Source organism: Panthera pardus, unplaced genomic scaffold (genome assembly GCF_024362965.1).
Source record: "Panthera pardus isolate Hobbes unplaced genomic scaffold, ASM2436296v1 HiC_scaffold_22, whole genome shotgun sequence".
In the NCBI taxonomy this organism is placed as follows: Eukaryota; Metazoa; Chordata; class Mammalia; order Carnivora; family Felidae; genus Panthera; species Panthera pardus.
The window spans coordinates 58,101,188-58,124,016 of NW_026526788.1; the positions used below are offsets into that span (position 1 = coordinate 58,101,188).

General features: G+C 43.1%; 2 protein-coding genes across 5 annotated transcripts in view; both read right to left on the bottom strand.

The window, feature by feature from the left end:
* On the bottom strand, positions 1-22,372 carry CPN1 (carboxypeptidase N subunit 1). The gene is made up of 9 exons (XM_019459121.2): positions 21,919-22,372; positions 19,157-19,353; positions 14,230-14,385; positions 10,889-11,071; positions 9,485-9,596; positions 6,753-6,892; positions 5,395-5,494; positions 3,172-3,290; positions 1-277 (listed from the first exon to the last, which is right to left on the bottom strand). Exons 1-9 carry the CDS (start codon positions 22,139-22,141, stop codon positions 164-166), a joined length of 1,344 nt encoding a protein of 447 aa, XP_019314666.1. The 5' UTR covers positions 22,142-22,372; the 3' UTR covers positions 1-163.
* Positions 14,276-22,829, bottom strand: part of ERLIN1 (ER lipid raft associated 1) — a 65,838-nt gene continuing 57,284 nt past the window's right edge. For all 4 annotated transcript variants that reach the window (XR_002082592.2, XR_002082595.2, XR_002082594.2 and 1 more), the window contains one exon: positions 14,276-14,385. The gene's annotated coding sequence lies outside the window, so the exon portion shown is untranslated. The remainder of the gene's footprint in view (positions 14,386-22,829) is intronic.

The following is a 22,829-nucleotide window of genomic DNA, read 5'->3' on the forward strand; positions in this document are numbered from 1 at the left end:
TTGTCGTGAATACGTTTATATTTAAATATGTCCCAGATAATAAAATAGAAAGCATGTTTCATCTGATGGGAGAGCAGGAACAAGCCTTTCTAACGTGTTACCCCAGCGCTGTGGATTTCAGGCAGGGACTCTCTGGGGCCGCTTCGTCTCCTCATCTTCTTCCCTAGCTGACCCGGGGCTGAACTTTCTTTGGTAAGACTCTGCGTCCGTGCCCTGGGTTGGGAACTCTCCTCGTAGGGGTTGCTTGAGGGATGCTTCTCTTGAGATGGAAGTTAACCTGGAAGAAAGAAAGAAGCAACTAGGTGGGGAGAGGAGTCAGTTCTCCATTTCCTGGAATTCCAACTGGGGAGAACCTGTTTGGACCTGGTTTGACCACACTTCCAGGTCCTGAGGGCAGGGCACTAGGGAGCATTAGCACAGCAGCGAGCCACAGCAGCACCACGGCATCCAGCCTGGCTAACGTTCCCAAGAGGAGGTACATAATCACTGGTGATGACATAGGGTATACCTGGATGAACTTAATATACATTTATTTTATAAGTCTGAGAAGAAAATGACATCCACACTTCAAACAACAATTTCACTGATACTGTTGCTTAGGACCAGAGCTATGACGGATGGTTCCATAATAATCCCCTTCATGCCGATGTGTGAATCACAGGTGTTGTGCTCAGGCATGCCAATGAATACCTCACATCTTCAGATCTAAACCTGCTGCCATAATTGCTTGAAAATATAGATAGTGGAGATGATACAGATTATTCATATGGATTCTTAAATTCCAAATTTCCATGTGCAGTGAACGTGTCCTTTCTGGCATAAGGCTGAAACCTGCCCTCTGTCCGTGGCCTGCAGATGTGAAGACGCTTCTGACTGAAAAGTGTAGGTCTGCAGGCTGTGGAACCTTCCTAGGAGGAGGGAGTGGCACAGTGTTCTAACCACATTCCCCTGAGGGATCCCTGGCTTCCAGGCCTTGGAACAGTCTGAGCTGCTGAAGCCAGCTGGGAGTTGAAAAACATGCACGCAAGCTCTCCATGGGGTCATTTTCCGCCCCTTCCACGAAAATCCATAGCCAGCTTTTCTGCCAGTTCCCCAAAGTAGAGGAAATCAGAGCTAATTACATCATTACCATTTCTTATATAGTAATTCAGAGATCTAGGAGAAAGAGAGAGAAAGAGAGGGAGAGGGAGGGAGGGGAAGAGAGACAGAGAGGGAGAGAGGGAGAGAGAGGGAGAGAAAGGGAGAGAGAGGGAGAGAGAGGGAGAAGGCAGCAAAATAAAGGAAGGGCAGGACAAGGAAAGGAGCTGACCTCTGGCAGGCTGTGGGGAAAAGCAAAGAGGACACTGGACTCTGGGAGATGGTGTGAAAGAGGCTTCACTGTAACATGAAAACCCTCCAGTAAATAATCCTTTTTTCTTTTTTCTTCCCTTGGCCAGATGGATCTCTGTTTAGAAAAACGAAAAGAGAAAGTGGCTCTACCGTGATCCGCAAATGGATTCTTAGTTGTTTTCCCCTCTGGGTATCATGTCCAAAAGACAACTTTTTTTTCCTTTCTGGGGTATATTTGACATAATGATGGGCTATCTTAATTTACTGAAAGGCTATATCACAAAGAAGTGACATCTTTTGAAGTAGATTACTTAAGAGGCTTCGCAGCCGTTTGCACCTGGCATTGAAGAGGGCTTGCCACGCAGGGCGGAATCCGCCCGTGAGGCTGCCTATCAGCCATTTGACTTTGGGGGAGAACGAGAAAAGGGCTGGAGGCTGGTGCGGGGAGAAAGCTGGCTGAGAAACTGGGGCCAGATAACAGGTTGCAGTGGGAGCTGCCTGATCTGCAAGTGGAAGTAGTTTTTATAAGGGGCACGAGCTAGGACTAGCAGGAGGAGAGGGGAAAGGGGGAACTATCTAGAAACTTCAGAGGACTTTCAGAGGACATAAAGAATTCTCTACTTGGGTCCTCGTGTTAAAACCTGGGTTATGCACCCAGGTTGTGAGTTTAGCATGAGGTCCTTCAACACACTGGCTAAGATGGCAGCCCTGAAGGCCCCAGAGAGGTTCCAACGGGGGCTCCACTCGCTCACTGTGTGACTTTGGGCATGTTTCTTCTCTAAGTTTGTTTCCTTGGCCATAAAAGGGAAGACTTACGTGTCCCTGACAGGGATGTGAAGGTTAAATGAGATAGTTCTGGAAAGCTCTCATATAGTGTCTCATACATAGGAACCATTCAGTAAATAGTACCTATAACTATTGAGGACAACAAGCTACTTGACTGCAGAGTCAACAGAGAAAGGGGTGAGTGGGTCTGCTGGGCTCTAGGGTTGTACAGAGAAGGAACTGGACAGAGCAAGGAGGCCCCAGAGAAGAGCAGACCTGTGGGGAAACAAGGTCTGTAGGTGCTCATTAAATAGAACTGCCTCATTACCTCTTCTTCACTTGAGAAATCTGAGGACTAGTGTCCATGACCTCTGAGCTTCTTCAGCTCTGGGATCTTAATCTAATACGACCAAAGCTGAAAAGGTCCAGGCAGTAGGTCAAAAACATTCCTTGCTTCTCGTCCTACCTATAAAAGCCAGCTGTGGCCAGCTGAATACCGGGGAGTAGCTGGCTCTTTGGTTAAGGTGAGTGGAAAGCAAGACTGCCGGGCATACGGGGCACCAGGAGGGGGCAGAGTGCCATCTGGTGGTAGTCCTAGTTGACGGCACAGAGCTGGCAATCCAAGGGAGTGGATCTGGGCAAGGTCTGTGGGATTATAAAGGAGCATTTGTTGAGCACTTTCCCTGTGGAAGTCACTGTACTAAATACTTTATGTGCACTTTCCCATTCCAACCTCTTATAAAGCAGGTGCTGTTCACACCAACTTACAGAGGAAGAAACTGAGGAAGAATGATTAGGTAATTTGTCCAAGGTCTCTGGACAGAAGATAGTACTTTTTAGAAGAAGACAGTGCTTTTCATCACTATGCTATGTGAAACAGAAGAAAGAGAAAAAGCCAAAGGAAGTGGGGAAGGATATAATAGGAGAATGACAGAAGAAAAATAAGCATATGAGAGCAATGAATTTTTTTTTAAGTGAAACAGGGAAGCTCAGCAGTGATTAGAACCATGCAATAGGCTGTTTGTGACTTTGTGTAAGTGATCTTTACAGTGCTCTGTGAATGTCAGCCTAACTCACCAGTTTTGGTTCTCCAGGACCCACGGTCACGGTCACTGTCTCTGGGTCGAACCCCGGTGCTGTGGCAGTGACAGTGTAGGTACCTGGAAGCAGGAGCCGGAAGTAATCGCCATGGTCACCTAAAAGTTACAAGAATAGAACTCAGTCTGCTGATTAGAAATCTGCCATTTGGGGCCTTGATAAGACAAATGATCTGAGGGTTTTAGCTGACCACAAGCTTGAATTTTTTTTTAATAGCATGATGAAACTGGCTAAGATCTAAAAGCATCTTAGGCTATTTTATGTAATAAGAGCATGGGCTTCTCAGCTCATGGGAAGTAGAAGTTTCACTGTGCTCTGTACTGAGCACAGCAGTGTGTTTAATTCTAGACCCTGTATTTTAAAACAAACTCATGTCCAGCGAAGGGTCACTGGGAGATATGCTGAAAGATCTATGAATGTTTTGTGTGGTAAAGAAACTACATGAAACTTCTGTTTCAATGTTTGAAAAGCCACTGTGAAGAAATGACATCTACCTAAAAAAATAAGAATGAGAAGTATGAGTTTAAACTGTAGGAGGAAGATTTTGCTAGAAAGAAGAAAAACTGCTGTGACAAACAGAGCTATTGAAAAAGACATGGATGCTTTGTGAAATCGTGAGCACTTAGAGACTGAATGAGCATCCCTGGAACAGCTACACAGTTGTGCAGTGCACAGTCTGAACTGATGGCCATGGTCCTGCACTAATGGACAGGACAGGACGGCCCTGGGTTAGAAAACCAGCCATCAGTGGTGTTGTATGTATGTAATCTTATATTGAGTCAGAGGGCTGGACTAAATGACCACTGTAGGTCTGATTTGAGAATCCTATTTTCAATATTTCTTCCATCGCCTTCTAAAGGGGAAAATAAAATTCAAAAGAGAGCCTATTTTTCTATGGCAGGGATATACCATTTTGGCTAATGACTTTGTATCTCTTTAGAAACAATTGTGACCATGCCTTTAACATTTAAGTGTATAGCAATGCATAAGTGAAATAGTAAATGCAATTAAGAATGAGACAGGTGCGCCTGGGTGGCTCAGTCAGTTAAGCTTCCAACTCTTGATTTTGGCTCAAGTCATGATGAGTTTGAGCCCCACATCAGGCTCCTTGCTGGGCTGCTTAAGATTCTCCCTCTCCCGGGGCGCCTGGGTGGCTCAGTTGGTTAAGCCTATGACTCTCAGTTTCGGCTCAGGTCATGATCTCATGGTTTCATGAGTTTGAGCCCCGTGTCAGGCTCTGTGCTGACAGTGTGGAGACTGAGATTCTCTCTCTCCCTCTCTCTACCCCTCCCCCCGCTCATGCAGTCTCTGTCTCAAAATAAATAAAAAAAACTTAAAAAATTAAAAAAGATTCTCCCTTTCCCTCTGCTTGTCCCCCCATCTCTCTCTCAAAAAAATAAAATAAAAAATAAGTTTAAAAAAGAATGAGACACACAATAAATAATAAGGCAGTATCTTCTCTGCCCCCTTTAAATGCCTGTAATTTCTTTTAAAATACTTTAGCAGAAGCAGTGAATTATCATCCATATCTTGGATAGTGTAAGTTACACCCCAGGGGCTGTCATTTTCTTAACTGGGAACTTACACCCAAGAATGGTTAGATAGCATGTATCATAAAGGCCCAATTCCAGATACAGCTATGACTAGGGCTTTGGCTATGTTTATTTGTAATCAATACTAGATGCTTTTCTAAATAGCATAATGAATATTGGCAATGAGTTTCTTCAGTAGTGAAATGAGTAATTTGTTAATTTAGCATAGTGAGTGTTGGAAGTGGGCTCTTATTGGTGGAATTAGCGGTATTCAATATATAGTGATTGGCTGGAATGTTTCAAAGACATTCCCTGCCTGTGCATGAATAGGGTATGAAAATCTAGCAAGCCCTGAAGTTCTGAGGGACGCCCAACGTTTGATCCCTAAACGCAGGTCCAGCCACTGGTATGGAGGATTCTGGTTGCATTGGGGCTTGAACTCATGAACCATGAGATCATAACCTGGGCTGAAATCAAGAGTCGATGCTTAACTGGCTGAGCCACCCAGGTGCTCCCCTGTCCCTGTTTCTATCACCTTTCCTGTCCCTACCCCCAGTGTCCTTGACACCCCTGCTAGTCTCTCTGGCGTACAAACTGGCCTCCTAATATGCTGAAAAGAGGTGAGGACACGAAGGCTTCCCTCTCACTCCACCAAGCAGTGGCCACCTACCTGAAGTGACATCATGGTTAATCCCACTAACAGAAATGACAGCCTCCGCAAGGTTATTATAATTCTCATCAAGCACCATTCCCTTGATGCCCTGGTGTACCTGTAGGAAAGTTTACAGGGCACAGTTAGGACCACAAAACAGGCATCCAGTGTTTGGGAGTCCTCAAAGCTTTCTCATACATTTTTGCCTTTGATCTTCACAAAGATTATGGTAACAGCCGCTTGATTAACTTGGTCTCTCTGTCTTCCTATTCCCGACAATCTCTTCTCAACAGAGCAAGGTGACCCCTGAGAAAACCTAAGGCAAATCACAACACTAGCCTACTGTCTATCTCTATGGAACTGACTACTGTTGACACTTCATGTAAGTAAAATTATACAATAGTTGTCATCTTGTGACTGCCTTATTTCTCTTTGCATGATGTCCTCAGAGTTCATTCATGTTGTGGCATGTCTCAGAATTCCCTTCTTTTTTAAGGCTGAAGAATATTCCATTTTATGTCCCTACCACATTTCATTGATCCACTCATCCATCAATGGACACTTGGGCTGCAACCTGGGTTGCTGTTACCTTTTAGCTATTGTGAATAATGCTGATATTAACAAAGGTATGCAAATATCTCTTTGAGATTCTGCTTTCAGTTCTTTTGGATATATGCTCAGAAGTGGGATTGCTGGATCATAGAGGCTATTCTATTAGTAATTTTTGAGAAACCACATACGGCTCTTCATAGTGGTTGCATCATTTCACAGTCCCAGCAACAACACACAGGGGTTCCAATTTTCCGCATCCTTGCCAACACTTGCTATTGTCTGTCTTTTATTGTAATTTTTTTTTATTTATTTATAGAAGCCATCTGAATGAGTGTGAGGTGGTATCTCATTGTGTAATTGATTTGCATTTCCCTAACAACCGCTTGTTGGGGGCCTAGCACTTCCTGTTGTGCCCACATCAGGGAGCCCCTTCTCCTCTAGACAGCTGCATGATCCTCTCCCTCACCTCCTTTGTGTCCATTTCAATTCATTTTCTCCATAAGGTTTTCTTCACTACATTTTGCATCTAACATGTTATGAAATTTACTTTATTATTTTGTTCATTGTCTATCTCTCCTAACTAAAACATAAGCTATATATGGGCAGGGAAATTTGTTTGCCCATAATCCCTAGCATACAGTACTGTTTCTGACAGATAACTGTGCTCAATAATGTTGAGTGAATAAAATGGCTCAGTAGAAGCAGCCCAGATGTACTGTACGGAATCAAAGCAGAAGTCAGCACTGAGCCTCACAAAAACCCTTGCTACCATCAGAAAACACATCTCTTTCTGTAACTAGGAAAGTTAAAGAATAGGATTTTACCTGTTCCAAGAATTGGATTAGGGCTTCCCGATTACCCAGCCACTCACGCTGTAATTCCTCTTGGCGGGGAAACTTGTCACAACTCAGTTCCAGTGTGATCTCAAAACAGTTGGTGTGGAGATAGTTAAAGTCTTGCATTCCTGAGGGAAAGAGAGTGGTAGCGGATCTACAAAACCAAGATCACACAAATGCCCCACTTCAACTCTCTTTTTTTTTTTTTTAATTTTTTTAATGTTTATTTATTTTTGAGAGAGAAAGAGCGTGAGTAGAGGAAGTCCAGAGGGAGAGAGGGAGACACAGAATCTGAAGCAAGCTTCAGGCTCTGAGCCGTTAGTACAGAGCCCAAGAAACATGGGGCTTGAACCTGCAAACTGCAAGATTATGACCTGAGCCGAAGGTGGACGCTTAACCAGCTGAGCCACCCAGGCGCTCCCCACCTCCACTCCCGTTAACCAAGATTTCTCCTCCACCACCACCACCCTACCCCTCTGTGACCTTCTATTCTACCTCTTGATCTCCACTTATTTTTCTCCTCCATAAAATCTTCCCCAATTTCCCGGTTTTCTCTCTTCATAAATGCCCATTTTGTTATCACCATCCTCTCCTTTTCTCCATCTCAACGCTTAAATTCACTTCTTGACCTTCTTAGCATTTCCAAAGTCTGCTTGTTAGTCATGCCTTGATATTAGACTGCACCTGTACTGCTTCTGGGGGGACAGATCTTCTCTCTGGGTGATGATGTTCTTCAGACCCTGGAGCTTAGAGATGAGATAGATATCTTGTTTTCACAACCCTCCTCCTATCTGAGACTGCTGCACTAACCTGAGAGCAGTTAACTCAGGAAAACAGGCCCCTGAAAAAACAGAAGGCAGCTATAGTTCTCTTCCATCTAATGCTTGTCTGCGTCTATCTTCTACATTATTCAATTGAATCAATTATTTTTTTAATATGTTCCTGATCATTAGAGTGGTGTTTATATCACAAATGTGTTTGGGTTAAAAACTATTCATTTAATCAACTTTTACCTGCTCTAAGTTAATGAACATAAGCAGCTGTTGTAGAAAGAATAGAGAGAGCTGAAGAACAACTGTGACCTCTTACATTGGATCTCTCTCTGCATCAGAATAATCTAGAAGGCTGTGTCCAGCCAAATACAGGTTTCTGGGCCTTAGGTGTGGGGTGAGGTCCCCTAATCTGCAGTTCTAACAAGTTCCCAGCTGATGCCAATGACGCTGGTCCAGAGACCACACTATTGGAACAATCATTTTAATGAACTGAATAACCTTGGAATTGTATCAGCTTATTTTGGGGCAATGATTCTCAGTGGAAGCATGGGCCATGCTTTCTCAGATGACGGGAAAGGGGAGAAAAAAACAAGTACAATTTGGGAAAGTATATTTGAGATTTTAAACTGTGTGGGGGGCACCTATTGCTTTCTTAATGCAAACTAAAAAAAATAAAGTTCAACAAAATCTTCTTACCTTGTGTTCAAGCAAGTTGTCAGCCATAAGAAGTCTACCACTTCCCAGTACATGGTGACTCCTTAACCTTCCTCCTTCCCACTTTCCATAGAACCAGCCATCAGTTCAACCCTTACCAGGGAGCTTTCTGTTATCTGGGCTCTGTCCAGGTCAGATTTGAAAGGATAGGAGAGACAGCTGCTAAAACATGATGCCTAAAAGAACCTGGCTTCCTGCTTCAGTCTCTTCTCTATCTTTACGGTCACTGTCTACCAAAGGTTCATAAACAGACTTCTTGCCTCTTGGTGATGGGGAAGGGCCAGAGAATGGAGAGAGAAGCCTCTTGCTCAAGGTTTCTGCTATGCTGTCAGTGGCCAATGTCCATGGCAAACTCCAGCTCACAGGAGATGGGCAGACAGGGCACAGAGAGCATATATCACAGGAACTGTTGGCATCTAGGCCAGCTCCTTTGGTCATCTGCTGCTCTGTGAGGTATACCTCCATGCTACTTAGAAAAGACCCTAACATCTATAAGCCATGCATTTCCAATGCTTTATGTACATTGTTTTATTGAATATTCACATCAAAATTATAATGCAAGTATTGTTATTCTTAAAGTACAGATGAGAAAAAGAGGCAGAGAGATTAAGTAATTACCCTGAAGCCACATAACTGGTAAATGGGCAAGCTGGGATTCAACCCAATGTACCCTTACAGCCATACTCTTAACCACTTGACTACAGTATTTCCCTCCTATGCCCTAATCTATTATGTAAACCACAAGTTTTAAAGGACCACATAGTGGGACACCTGGGTGGCTCAGTTGGTTGAATGTCTGACTCTTCATTTCGGCTCAGGTCATGATCTCAAGGTCGTGGGATTGAGCCTTGAGTCAAGCCCTACATCCAGCCCTGCATTGGGCTCCATCCACTCTGAGCATGGAGTCTGCTTGGGACTCTCGCTCTCTCCCTCTGTGCTTCTCCCCTGCTCTCTCTCTCTCAAATAAAACAAATAAATAATAACAAAAAATAATAAAATAAGAATTAAAAACAAAAAATAATAAAGGACCACAAGGTATCCCTACCTTCATTTTAAAGAATCAGAACATGACATTAAATGCCAACTTAAGACTTCTCCATTGCTCAGATCTCTACTTGAATGCAAAATTCTATAGTATTCCTGTTGTTTCCCTGAGAAAAAGTGATAATTTAGGAGAGATGAGCCCTATTCCACCTCAACTTAAAGCACTGTTGTGCCCAGGACTCTTCTTACCCTTGCTGAGAGAATACCAGGAGGCCCCATTGGTGATGCCGTCTGGGAAGTAATCCCCACAGTTCCATCCCTGGTGCATCCATCCATGTGCATAGGAGTACACCTTGGCCAGCTGCGGGTAAAGTGGATGGAGAACGACTTGAGTGCTCCCGACTCCTCGGCAATGCTCACACTTAGAAGTAGGGTGATACCACGAAGCCCCACCCTGTATAAACAACTCATTACTTGCTTTAGTGAAAGAAAATACCAGCAGGCATAGGGAGAAGGTGTGTGTGTGTGTGTGTGTGTGTGTGTGTGTGTGTGTGTGTGTGTGTGTGTGTGTGTGTGGACTAGAGTTAGGAGAACTGTGTTCTGATTTTTCCACCTGCCTGGGGATAAGTTTCAAGTGCAAAGTGAGGGGTGACACGAGGTGACATATAAACTCCCTTCTAGGTGTACCATATTCTAGCTTAATTTTATAAAACAAGGAGCAAGTAAAATAGGCCTTTACCATGAAAAGAATTACAGTAGAACCCTCTTACCCATGGTCTCCGTTACTTGTGGTCAATTCGGGTCTGGAAGCAGATGATCCCCCTTCTGACAACATGTCAGAGGGTCAGTAGTAGCCTAACACTAGGTCACAATGTCATTCCCCTTTATCTCACCACATAGGGATTTTATCATCTTGTATCATCACAAGAAGGGTGAGTATAACACAGTAAGATGTTTTGAGAGAAATTCATTTAACTTTTATTATAACTTATACATAACTATTATTATAGCATATCGTTCACATACCTTTTATTATAATATATTGTTATGATTGCTTTATTTTATTATTAGTTATTATTGTTAATCTCTTACCGCACCTAATTTGCAAATTAAACTTTGTCTCATGTATGTATAGGAAAAAATTATATATAGGGTTCAGTACTATTGCAACTTCAGGCAGTCACTGGGGGCCTTGGAACACATCTCCCATGGATAAGGGGGGAATACTGTATATATTAGGTGTGAGAGGTGTGTGTTGGGGGAAGAGGAATATATGCGGAATCTCTATAATTCCCTTTTAGTGCTACTTTATAACAGTGGAAAAAGGAGATTACTAGAGAAAGTTATAGTAATCTATTTTCTTTGCAAAGCAGTAACTGGTGTTATTCTCTATGGAATTCATTAATTGATGAGTTGATAATTAATGTTTATTATTTGTATTAATTATACATTACTACTAATATATTAACTATAAAATAATCTGTTGATTTTAATCTCTTGATTTTATTTGAACTATTAGGTAAACATTTTTTCATGCACATGGTCTATTTTTCATTAACATAGCCGTATTACCATAACCTCGTAAATCAGACCCCCTAAATCCTCTCCTGAGTCCCACATTCCTCTGGCCGGACAAGCTGCCATTCTGCGTACCTTCTGGAAAAGCTTGTCATCGGGTGTGGGGGTATTGGCAGTGCGGCGCACCCCTCGGACCCGATGCTCCAGGGACTTGTCATATGGATAATTGGCCACCACTGCTCCTCCGTGGAGATTGGCTGAAAGAACAAAGTTGAAGGAGCGGATCCAGTGGATCACAGCCTCAGTCTCGGGCTCCACCTGTGGACAGACGAGGGGCTGGCAGTGAAGCTGCAACCGGAGGTGCCATCCAAATGAGTTTGTCAGGAAGTGGCCCGAGAGGATAGTACGTCTGAATAAAACAAAGAGTGTCCTCCTGGATATGAGAAGAGGAGATGGGAAAACTCTGGTCTTTTGCATAATAGTTTGAAAAATTTAAGTGGAAGGATGCCTGGGTGGCTTAGTCAGTTAAAGCATCCAACTCCTGATTTCGGCTCAGGTCATGCATGACCTCACGGTTCATGGGTTTGAGCCCTGTGTCGGGCTCCATGCTGACAGTGTGGAGCCTGCTTGGGACCCTCTCTCTCCCCCTCTCTCCCCCTCCCCCACTCATGCTCACTTGCTTTCTGTCTCTAAATAAATAAACTTAAAAAAATAAAAATAAAAAATGAAGTGGATGGACTCTTTTTCAAAATGACATTAAAATTGGAATGTGGAATTCCAATATACAAAGTAGGTAAAGGGAGAGCATTTAGGGAGGTGAAACTATGGTATATGATACTGTAACAGTGGACAAATGCCACAGACCATAGAATGTATACCATGAAGAGTGAGCACTAATGTAAACTATGGACTTGGGTAGTTCATCAAATGTAACAAATTACCACTCTGGCTGGGGGATGTGAACAATGGGAAGTAGGGAGTATATGGGGACTCTGGACTTCCCCTCAATTTTGTTGTGAACCTAAAACTGCTATAAAAAATAAAGTCTCTTGGGGCGTCTGGGTGGCTCAGTCGGTTAAGCGTCCAACTTTGGCTCTGGTCATGATCTCGTGGTTTGTGAGTTCGAGCCCTGGGTCAGGCTCTGTGCTGACAGCTCGGAGCCTGGAGCCTGGAGCCTGCTTCGGATTCTGTGTCTCCCTCTCTCTGACCCTCCCCCGTTCATGCTCTGTCTCTCTCTGTCTCAAAAATAAATAAATGTTAAAAAAATAAATAAATAAATAAAGTCTCTTATTGAGGACTCATCTCAGCAGGCACAACTCGCGGCTACTGAGAAACTGGAAGTTCAAGATGAAGCTGTCTCAGGCATTCAAGAAAACACACAGACTCCAACTGTACAAGAGCAGAGTAAAGAAGAAGTTGATGAAATAGGTGTGGCAATTAAGGACATAGAACTGGTCACGTCACAAGCAAATGTGTCAAGAGCAAAGGCAGTCCCAGCCCTGAAGAGCAACAGTAATGACGTTGTAAATGCTATTACGGAATTAACAATGTAACCATCTGAAAACAAGAAACTTTTTTTGGTGTTTCAAAAGAATAGCTGCAGCTTGGTTTGGAATTTTGTACTGTTTCTATGATTAATAAGTTATGGCTTCTTCTTGGATGAGAAGAGAGAAAGAGAGAGAGGTTTGAAGAGGGTGGCATGGCTGGAGAGCTCAGGGACCCGGCTTGGCTTCTTTCTGACAACAAGGAAGGGATTCTCCAATTTACCCATTGCTCCAGTGGCTTCTGAAGCACCTCTGCAGATATTAAGGGCTCTAGTAAATACATCTGGGAAGCTGGTTGACACAAATGATTTTCAACCTCCTCTTTACACTACTGCATCTGCTGTAATGTTGACAAGTAGAACACACTCCTGTGGTCATATTCAAATTTAATGGATTAGATATAGTATGATACGGGCCAGTCTTGCCTAAGTAGTTGAATTCTACCCTCTTGATTGCATATTATGTTCCTAGTGAGTGACAGCATTCTAAAGAAAGCCTTGAATCTACTTGGATTTGCAGTGTAAGTAAATAATTTACAGTCTTCAGTGTTTTCCCTCCTCTCAGGATGGATTTGCTTAGAGGTTATGTGGTGTTAATGTGTTAATGGCTCCCCTTGGACTAGCGGTCAGCTGAGAAGGCCCCCATCTTTGCCATTCCTGAGGGACTGGATGAATAGGGTTGAGTCTTGCCCGATCAAAATGGATAAGATACCAAAGGCACCAGTCCTGCTCTGTGACCAGGGCTCAGATCCTTTGAAGCAGCCCTTTCTCCATGTCCTAAGCCACCATCCATCAGCATGAGGCCAGCTTCTCACTGCTCCTCTCCCATCAGGAGCAAGAAGACTTACTTTTCATTGCCTTTTTTCTTCTAATATGGAGAAAAAGGAGCCAGTGGAAGTCTAATTACTATTGGCTCAATTACCTTATTTTACTTGGACCAGTTTAATAAATCAGGACATCCTTCCGGCTAGATATGCCAACTACTACAAAGTTAGTTTTGACTTACTATTTACTTGAGCCAAGGGCATAGTTGCTATCTGAAATCTAAACTTGTCAGCAATGACTCTGCCTCATTTTCAAGGGGGAAAAACTGAGACTATTCTTTCTGGAAACTCCCAATAGAAAGCCTTACACCTGCAATCCCTAAGTTTAAATATTCACAAATAGAATGTTTAAAGTACCTTATACAGTAGAAGGAACAGGGTGGTGGTGGGAATGCTCTGAGAATCACAGTGGTTATTCCCAGGAGCACTCGCATTACTACGGGTGGCATTCCAGGCCTCCAGGCCTGGGTGCATCAGCTGGGCTCCTCAGATTGTGAGTAAGGGAAATGACAGTAAGGTAAAGCAGCTGAGAGTTAGACAGAAAGGGCAGAGGAAAACTGTAGGAGTGAGCTGCCTGAGCTTCCTTCTGTAGCTAATTGTTGGTGAGCACACAGTTCATCACATGTAAGAGAGACTTATCTACAGAATGCTAGAGTCCTCTTTTGATGGGATAATGTGGTAGAAAGAATGTTGCCTTAGGAATCAGAAGGCCTGGGTTTTAATCCTGAGTCCACCAATTACTAGCTGTGTAGGTGTAAGCCAGGGACGGATCTCAGCCCTGCTTCGTATGTTCACTTCACAGCATTACAAATCAGTTGAAACACTGGCTAAGTAAGCATTTTGTAAAATGGTAAAGTACTGCACAATGGGATGATAACCGCTTTCACTTCGCTACCACTAACATCAAACAGCATGTGCTCTGGGAGGGCCTCTTTGCTGGGGGAGAGAGTGAATACAAAGAGCGTAAGATACAGTTCTTGCCACTCTACACAGATTAACACAGAGTTGAGTGGATGCTTAATTCGTGCTTGTTTAATTGATGTGGAGATTTCGAGAAGCGATTCCAGAAGCTGATTTACCCGCTTTAGCATGAACATTTCATCTCCTACCTGACTCTTCCAGTTGTCTGGGAGGGGCAGGTGGTGGTTAGGGCCTCCGTGTTTCTCATTGTAGTAGACATAGGTGTTGAGGTCGGGGAAGTTGCGGTTCAGGTCCACTCCATTTGCGTTGTTCCTGCCAACCAGGTATCCAGAAATGTCTGCGCCCTAGCAGGAAAATGGAGAAACGAGAAAGGAAGATTTCAGACTGGATCCCATATTTGAAGTACACTGCATAGTTTTGGCGGGGGCGGGGGGGGGGGCGCATTAGGTTAATCTATCAAATGATGCACCATTTTCTCCATTAATTTATCCAAAGTCCCAGCGGTGGGGTTCACATTTCCCTGTAAACCACGTGTCGATGGTAGAGATCCCAGGAGACACTCTGACAAGACTGGATGTTTCAGGATAATGGGAACCCTATTTTTAAAATATGGCTTTATTGAGGTGTAATTTACATACCATAAAATTCACCCATTTTAAGTGCACAATTCAATGAATTCTAGTTCCCACTGAGAAGAGTCGTGTGAGCATCAGCATAATCAAACTTTGAAGTATTTCTAACGCCCTGAAAGGACACCTCATGCCCATTCAATCACTCCTCATTCTTAGTCCAGCCCTACGTAATCACTCTCTGTCTCCCTAGATTTGCCTTTTCTGGTCATTTCACTAAGTGGGATCACACACTTCATGTTTGGCTTTTATGACAGGACACAATGTTTTTTGAGGTTCCTCCACGTTGTAGCATGTGTCAGTATTTCATTCCTTTTCGTTGCTGAATAATTTTCCATTATTTGGGTTTATTTACCAATTAATAGACTATTAGTTTCCTAGGGCTGCTGAAACAAATTACACAGACTGGGTGGCTCATCACAACAGAAATGTATTCTCTCACAGTTCTGGAGTCCGGAAGTCTGAAATCAAGAGATCAGCGGGGTCATATGCTCCAAAGGCCCTAGAAGAAGGTCCTTCTTTGTCTCTTCCAGCCCCTAATGGCTGCCAGCCATCCTTGACACACTCCTTGGCTCACGGATGTATTGCTTCAATTTCTACTTCCATTTTCACAGGGCTTCTCCCTGATGGGTGTCTCTGTACAGATTTCTTTCTTCTTAGAAGGACACCAGTCATATTTGAGTTGGTCACCCCAAGCCAGTATGATTCCACCTTAGCTTGCATATGTAAAGACTCTATTTCCTAATAAAGTCACAGTCAGAGGTTCTAGGTTAGACACGAATTTTGGGGAGGGTGCTATTCAACCCTGTACATGGACATCTGGATCATTTCCACTTTTTGGCTACAGTGAATAACGCTGCTATAAGCATTCATGTACAAGTCTTTGTACAGATGTATGTTTTCATTTCTCTTGGGTAGTCACCAACTAGTAGAACTATTGGGTCATAATTGAAGTCTATCTGTAACCTTTTCAGAAAATGCTAAACTGTTTCCAAAGCGGCTACACCATGGAAACCACCCCCACTGTTTTTATTTTTTTTTAATTTAGGATCCGTGTTTACCTTTCTTCTCATCAATGTCAACCCCCTGCATTCCTTTATTTCCCTGCTCACACTTCAGCTTGTTATCATTTATTTGGTCATGTATTCACTCATTCATTCATCCTTTTAGCCAATCAACATTTACTTAAATGCGTCTCTACTCAAAGTCCTCTGAAAAACACTAGGAAGGGAGATAATGAGACGTTATGCTTACCTTCCAGGAATTCACATTATATACGGGGAGATAGATATATATGTAAATAATTAAAATATATAAAGTGGCAGAATAGTGATATGTTCAAAGGCCATCACAAAACTGAAATGCCATCTAATGTTTTGTATGGCATTAGAGAAGGGGAGGAGTGTTCACTGGAGCCCTGTGGATGGAGAGGGTGGAGCCCAAATTAGTAGCAGTTCCTAGAAGTGGGGTGAATGGATGGATGTGCTAAGCTAAACACTCACAGATGTACTACCATTTTCATATTTAAAAAAAATCTTTATTGTTCTTAGATTTCTCTATTTTTCATGGCACTCTGCTCATATTTTATTCCTATATCTCGTTGAGAACATATTTTTTTTTAAGTTACTTTAAGTTCCCTAATTCATTCTGCTCTGATATAAAATATCTGTATGATTTTTCAGTTTGGGGTTTAATTTTTCACTTCTATGAGATAATAATTTTCATCACGCTTCCAGGAGTTTTTCACTCCTTGCTCATTCATATCAATGTAGCTCACAACTGTCCATATTAACAGTTACATTAATTTACTTATTAGTTGATTTGCCACTCACATCAGATCATTAGTTAGGCTTCAGGTAAAGAGTTTCCTTAACAGAAAGTTCCCATAAACAGGGTAGGTGGTGTATTTGTTTCCTATTCCTGCTGTAAAAAATTACCACATACTTAGTGGCTTAAAACAACACAAGCATATTATCTTATAGTTTTGGAGATCAGAAGACTGAAATGGGTTTCATAAGAGTAAAATAAAGACACGAGCAGGGCTGTGTTCCTTTTGAGGTCTCTAAGGGAATCTGCTTCCTGATTTTTCCAGCTTCTAGAGGCCACCCACATTCCTTGGCACGACATCTTCAAAGCTCTCTGTGGCCTTCTGCTTCCCTCTTCCAAATTTAAAGCACCCCTGTGATTGATTACACTGGACCCATCCAAATAATCCAGGATATTTTAAAGTCAGATGATTATTTTACCTTAATTCCACTTGCAACCTTAATTCTCCCATGCCATGTAACATAACATATGCACAGTTTCTAGGGATTATAATTTGGGAAACTTTAGTGGGGTGGAGGAAGGGGAGATTATTCTGTTTTACCTACAGGTAGCTTTAAAGTTTGGTGGCCAGGCAGGTCTCCCCTGTATAGCCCTGCAGACAGGTTTCCTCTGGGTATGGCAGGTAGTTCTGGAAGTCTGAGAACCTGAATAGGCTTCTCTTGCACTCAGGTTCAAGCTCTGCTCCCTCTGAACAAGTACACAGCAGGTGAGCAGAGGTGACTGGCTCCCCAGAGATGGCTCTAGGATTTACAAGGCTGGCAGGGATTCCCCCCACTTCCCCTCACCCCACTTCATTCTACAAGAGATGTGGGCAAGTCTGAGGTTCTCCGGTTTCTCCACTGCAATATAGGGAAGGTTCAATAGAAGGAAAGCAACCAGGCTGGAGGTCTCCCCCATATCTCTTCCAAATTTTCCTGCTGTTTTGGAAACTCAAGCCTGAAGATGTTAATGTGCACTTCTCTGATTTTCCAGTGGAGGAACAAAGCTTTCTTTTTTCATTTGATGAGTTGTGTTGGCAGGAAGCTGTGAGAATGCAAGGGTCAAATTTGTGTTTCATTCAGCATCTTGGTTCCATTCTCCTCCCTGCCTCTACTTACCTCCCCAGCACTATTCTTAAGTAGGTTAAAAATGGGATGGGCCAAAAGGACAGACGCCTCATGGTTCTACTTGTACGGGATAGAGTGGTCGGATTCATGGAATCAGAGAGAAGGATGGTCGCCAGGGGCTGGAAGGAGGAGGAAATGGGAAGTTACTAATGAAGGTACCTAAAGTTTTGGTTGAGCAAGATAGATAAGTTCTGGAGACTAGCTATATGACACTGGACCTATAGTCAACAATACTGCGTTGTACACTTAAAATTTTGTTAAGAGCATAGACTTGATCTTTGGTGTTCTTACCACAATAAAATAAAAATTTTTTAAAAGTTAAGTAGTGAAATCTAGTTTTAAAAATGAAAAAAATTTCAAGACTACCCCAAATAAATTGGAAAAAAAAAAAACACCTCTTTAATTTATAATTCTTTACCCCAAACCCCAAACAAACCAGGTTTAATTAAGCACAGCTTTTAAAGGAACATATCCATTATGTAAAGCAGATGCCTGGCTTCACGCCCCTCCCCCCAAATTCTAATTTAGTAGATGAGGGTTGTGGGGGGGGGGGGGGAACCTAGGAATTTATATTTCAAAAAATCTTCAGGTATGATTCTGATGCACAGCCACACACACAAAATCGTTGATTTAAAGTTAGGCACACTGACATTTTAAATTTACGTCAAGAAATAAAGTAAAAGCCCACAGATCCCTGCAAAATGTAACTCTAAAATAAAGAATTAGGGCTCCTGGGTGGCTCAGTCAGTTGAGTGTCTGACTTCAGCTCAGGTCATGGTCTAGCAGTTAGTGAGTTTGGGCCCCTGCATCGGGCTCTGTGCTAACAAGCAGCTCAGAGCCTGGAGCCTGCTTCAGATTCTGTACCTCTCTCTCTCCCTCCCTCCCCTGCTCATGCTCTGCCACTCTCTGTCTCTCAAAAATAAATAAATGTTAAAAAAAAAATATTTAAAATAAAGAATTAAAAGGCTGAGTATGATGCTAGTAGAGGAAAAAGTCGTACATAAATACAGTAAAATATTCACTGAGCAAAGCACACAAATGTCTAATCGCTATGGTGTACACCTGAAACTAATATAATATTGTACGTCAATTATACCTCAATTAAAAAAAAAGAAATATAACCAAATGCATGAAGAATCTAGAATTAGCCCCTGACTTCGCCATTCTGGGCCAAGCTAGTTCTGTTTCCCTCCCCCCAGCCCAATGCAAACGGTAAGTGTAGTGTGGCAGGGAGAAGAGTGTTTAGAGTAAGAAGCTAAAAATTGAGGGAAGGAGGTTTTGCAAGAGCCCTTCACACCTGGTTAGTAGTTTCCAGTTTAAAAAGCACTGTCACAGATATTGCCTCATTGATCCCCACAACAAAACCGGGAGGTCAGCCGGAAAGGTGTGGAGGCAGCCCACGTTCACTGCCTAGGGAGCCACAGCGCTGAAGCGGGTCGGCACACTGTTGTATTTCCACCCGCCTTTTCTCTATTGCACAGTGGCATCTACAGCGGGACTGGGCTGATGCTTTTACGGACTCCCCGGAGGGCTCTCGCCCCGGGGCTCAGTACCTGGGCGGCAGCCACCTCGTAGCCGTCTGGGTTCATGGACGGCATGATGTGCACGCGCGTGCCCTCCACCAGCCGCACGATGCGCTGGTTCCCGTTCCGGAACTCCTCGCACAGGAACTCCGCCAGCTGCAGCAGCAACTCGCGGCCCAGCACCTCGTTGCCGTGCATGTTCCCCACGTACTTGACTTCCGGTTCCACTGCAGGCGCGACAAGAACACGTGAGAAGAGAGAGGATGGGGAAAGTTTGCAAGTGGCAAGGATTCCTAACGTTGCATAGGAACCTTTTCCCTCTCTTCGCGTAATGAACACATGAAAATCTTATGCTTCCATTGGGTCTTTTCCAGTGATTCCCGAGGCCCTTTTGAACAAATTACAATCATAAATGCTACAAAAATCCATGCCATGGAGCCCCTTCTGTGTTCATTACTCCTAATCTTCACAGAAAACCTGCGAAGTAGGCATCATTAGCTCCAGAATGAGGGAGGTGCGGAAGCAGCTGAGTAACCTGTTGGAGGTCACCTAGTTATTTAATAAGATGGAGGCCAAAGCCCAGGTGCATTCACAGTAGCCTGGTGCTTCTCAGAAACAAGTCTTTTCAGGTTAAGAATGGTGTTTTCACAAGAAAGCAGGCTTTCCCTACTTGGGTTATGGCATAACAGTTCCTAATCATCCCAGTTGAAAACTTAATTTTACAAATTTAAGTCAGATCATGTCACTCTTCTGCTTAAAACCCTCCAGTGGCTTCTCACTTCACTCTAAAAGCCAAAATCTTTACACAGGCTTATAAGGCACTACCCGATCTCCTGCCTAGGATCCCTATCCCCAACCATACTGCCCTGACCTTGCTTTCTCATCGTTCACTCCGCTGGAGCCACAGGGGGCTTCCTTGCACTCACACACACCAAGCACACTCCTGTTCTTTCCTGTCTGCAAAGACTTTCCAGTTACAGCGTGGCATGCTCCATCACATGCTCAAAACTCACCTCAAAAAAGAAGCTTTTCCTAAACAGCAACAACCCCCTCTCCTGCTTATGGCATTCTTTATCTCTCTTTTAAAGGTTATTTTTTCTCTATAGCACTTTTTTTTATCTGACTTAATATGTATTTACTTAGTTACCCATTTGTTGCCAGTCTTACATGGCTAAAATTAAGGCCTCTGAGGGAGGTGTCTTTGTTTTATCCTGTTTGTTGTCTATTCAGAGTCTACAAAATAGACAATCAGTAATTGATAATCAGTACTAGATAATCAGTAATATTTGTGGAATGAATGATGAATGCATGAAAGGAATGAATGGATTAACAGCTAAATTATAGGGCATCAGAGAAAAGAGAGATTAGCGTGGGCTGGAATAGTATGAAAGAGCTTCAAGAAGGCCTTGAATGCATGGAGTGAGGGGCTAGCCCTAAAACTAGTACCCACAAGCTTCCGCAATGAACACACACCCCAAAAAACATGGTGCTTTCTATGCAAGTGTGGCTTCAAAGCAAAGTCCTTATCCTCATTTAATGACATAGACTTCCTTGAGCCAGTGCCCCCCCCTCCCATACCCTCCTCACTGGCCATGTAACATTCTAAAGCTGTCACAGACAGGATCCATTGAGTGTGAGGTTGTCACTAAAGGATTTTAAGCAGGGGAGTGAGAAGATTAAATATTTGGGAAAAGTATTCTGGCATCTGTGTGCTGAAGGGAAGTTTTAGAGAGTGGTGGCAGGTAGGGGTTGAAAGAGTCGGGAACCTAGTGTGATGATATAGGCAGGTTGCAATGATGTTTGGCTGGTGTGGGTGGTGTGGAAGTGGAAAGGATGAGAGAGATTTGAAACTGACAGTGTTTAGGAGGAACAGACATAACTTGGATGTCACAACTGCTCTAAGTCAAGATATGAGAAATTAGACACAACTTCAATGCCCATCATTCAATGAACTGTTAAATACAACCATGCAATGAATATCATGCAGCCAAAATTATGATGAAGATGTACATTTACAGATATGGATATTACTTATAAAAGACTATGAAATGAGAAAAGCTGTTCTATTATGATTCCATTTTTATAAAAAAAATATGTGTATGTGTGGGGGGGTTGTTAAACATGCATACAAAAAAGTCTGGAAGGATATGCATCGATATGTTAACAATGATCATCTGTGAGTGGTAGGATTATGGCGTGAGCTTTTTTGTTTGTTTGTTTCCATACCTAATTTCTATTTTAATCTAAATACAGGTTGCTTTTATAATAGAAACAAATTAACAAAAAGTAATGCAGTGCATAAAACCAATTCCCAAGACCTCAAACTATCTCCAGGATCCCATACGTATCATACTGTCATTCCCCAAAGAGAATGACAAGCCCAAACCCTTTGAGGATTCCTGAAAGAACTAGAAGAGCTGATTGTTTCTGCTTATGTCTCCTGAAGCACTGGTTAAAGACAGCGTAACAGCAAGGAAGAAAGAAGGGTAATGGGAGGGAAGGCAGGGGGGCTGGGATGGGAGGAGGGAAGAAGACTCACCTTTTAGCATTAAGGTCTTGAGCAAACAGAACCTCCAAAGGAGGAACAGACTAGAGCCTGAATTAGGGTTGTAGCTCCCCAGAGGCAGGAGCAATTTGAGGGCTAAGTGGGGAAATATTTAGCACAGATGGAGGAAGAGGTGATACTTTATAGGTGGAGGGGTCCATGGACTTCCCCAGAAAACAGCCCCAATTACTGGATTTGTCAGGGAAGGGTCCTGTCCCATACACTCCAAGAACTGCTCAGGGCTTACAGGGCTCGTGGATTCCAGGGTAGTCGCTGAATTCCAGCACGTAGAGGTGTCTCCCCTTCACACTGCGCCCGATGCTGTAAACCCGCGTGATGTAGGGGCATTCGTTGTGCACCTTGTACAGCGTCCGCACAAGGTCATCATAGCGGTGGTGGCGAAAGGTCACTGGGGCAACCAACTTGAAGAGAAGGAGGAGATGGAAGAAGACTGAGAGCAGGCCTGACATCTTGACAGGCTTTTTCAAAGAGACCCACTAAAATGGGCTCCACCTTTCCCAACAACCAGTCAAAATCCAAGGGCCAAGAACCAGCTCTTCCTAGTTTCCCGCCAGTAAACACCAGTGCCACAACACCTGGCAAGGAAGTTCAGAATTGTCCCGTTCAATGCTGGAAATTATTTATGTAGCTCTGGGATAGCCACTCATCTCTCCTCCCCCATCTCTCTGATTTTCCTAATCCAGGGAAACCTTTTGAAAGGCTTTTTTACTCCCCCAGATTGGGTAGTTTCACTGATTCTGGCTTACTGATTAACTGGACTGTAAACAGGCTTCAATAAATAGTTGCTTATAACCCTTTGATTCCCAGAGAATTTTGAGAAACTTGGCTTGTGCTTATTCCCTATATTACAATTTAAGGAGATGTATTAATTAGAATTCTCTGTCCATTTCGATCAATCCCACACACTGCTGCCAGACTCTTTCTGAAGCACAGCTCTGTCTTGTCTCCTTGCTCCTCAAAAATCTTTCAACAGTTGCCATTGAGAAAATGGAAAGATGAGCCACAGGCCAGGAGAAAAATAACTGCAATTCACAAATCTGAAAATATATCCAGAATACATCAAGAACTCTTACAACACAATAATAAAGCAACCCAATTCGAAAATGGGCAGAAGATTTGAATAGACATTTCACCAAA

Coding starts and splice junctions, on each gene's coding strand:
- CPN1 (XM_019459121.2), bottom strand. CDS start 22,141: ATGTCAGGCCTGCTCTCAGTCTTCTTCCATCTCCTCCTTCTCTTCAAG. Junction 5,495..6,752: donor TAATCCAATTCTTGGAACAG/GTAAAATCCTAT, acceptor ACTTTCCTACAG/GTACACCAGGGCATCAAGGG. Junction 3,291..5,394: donor TAACCATGATGTCACTTCAG/GTAGGTGGCCAC, acceptor TGTAACTTTTAG/GTGACCATGGCGATTACTTC.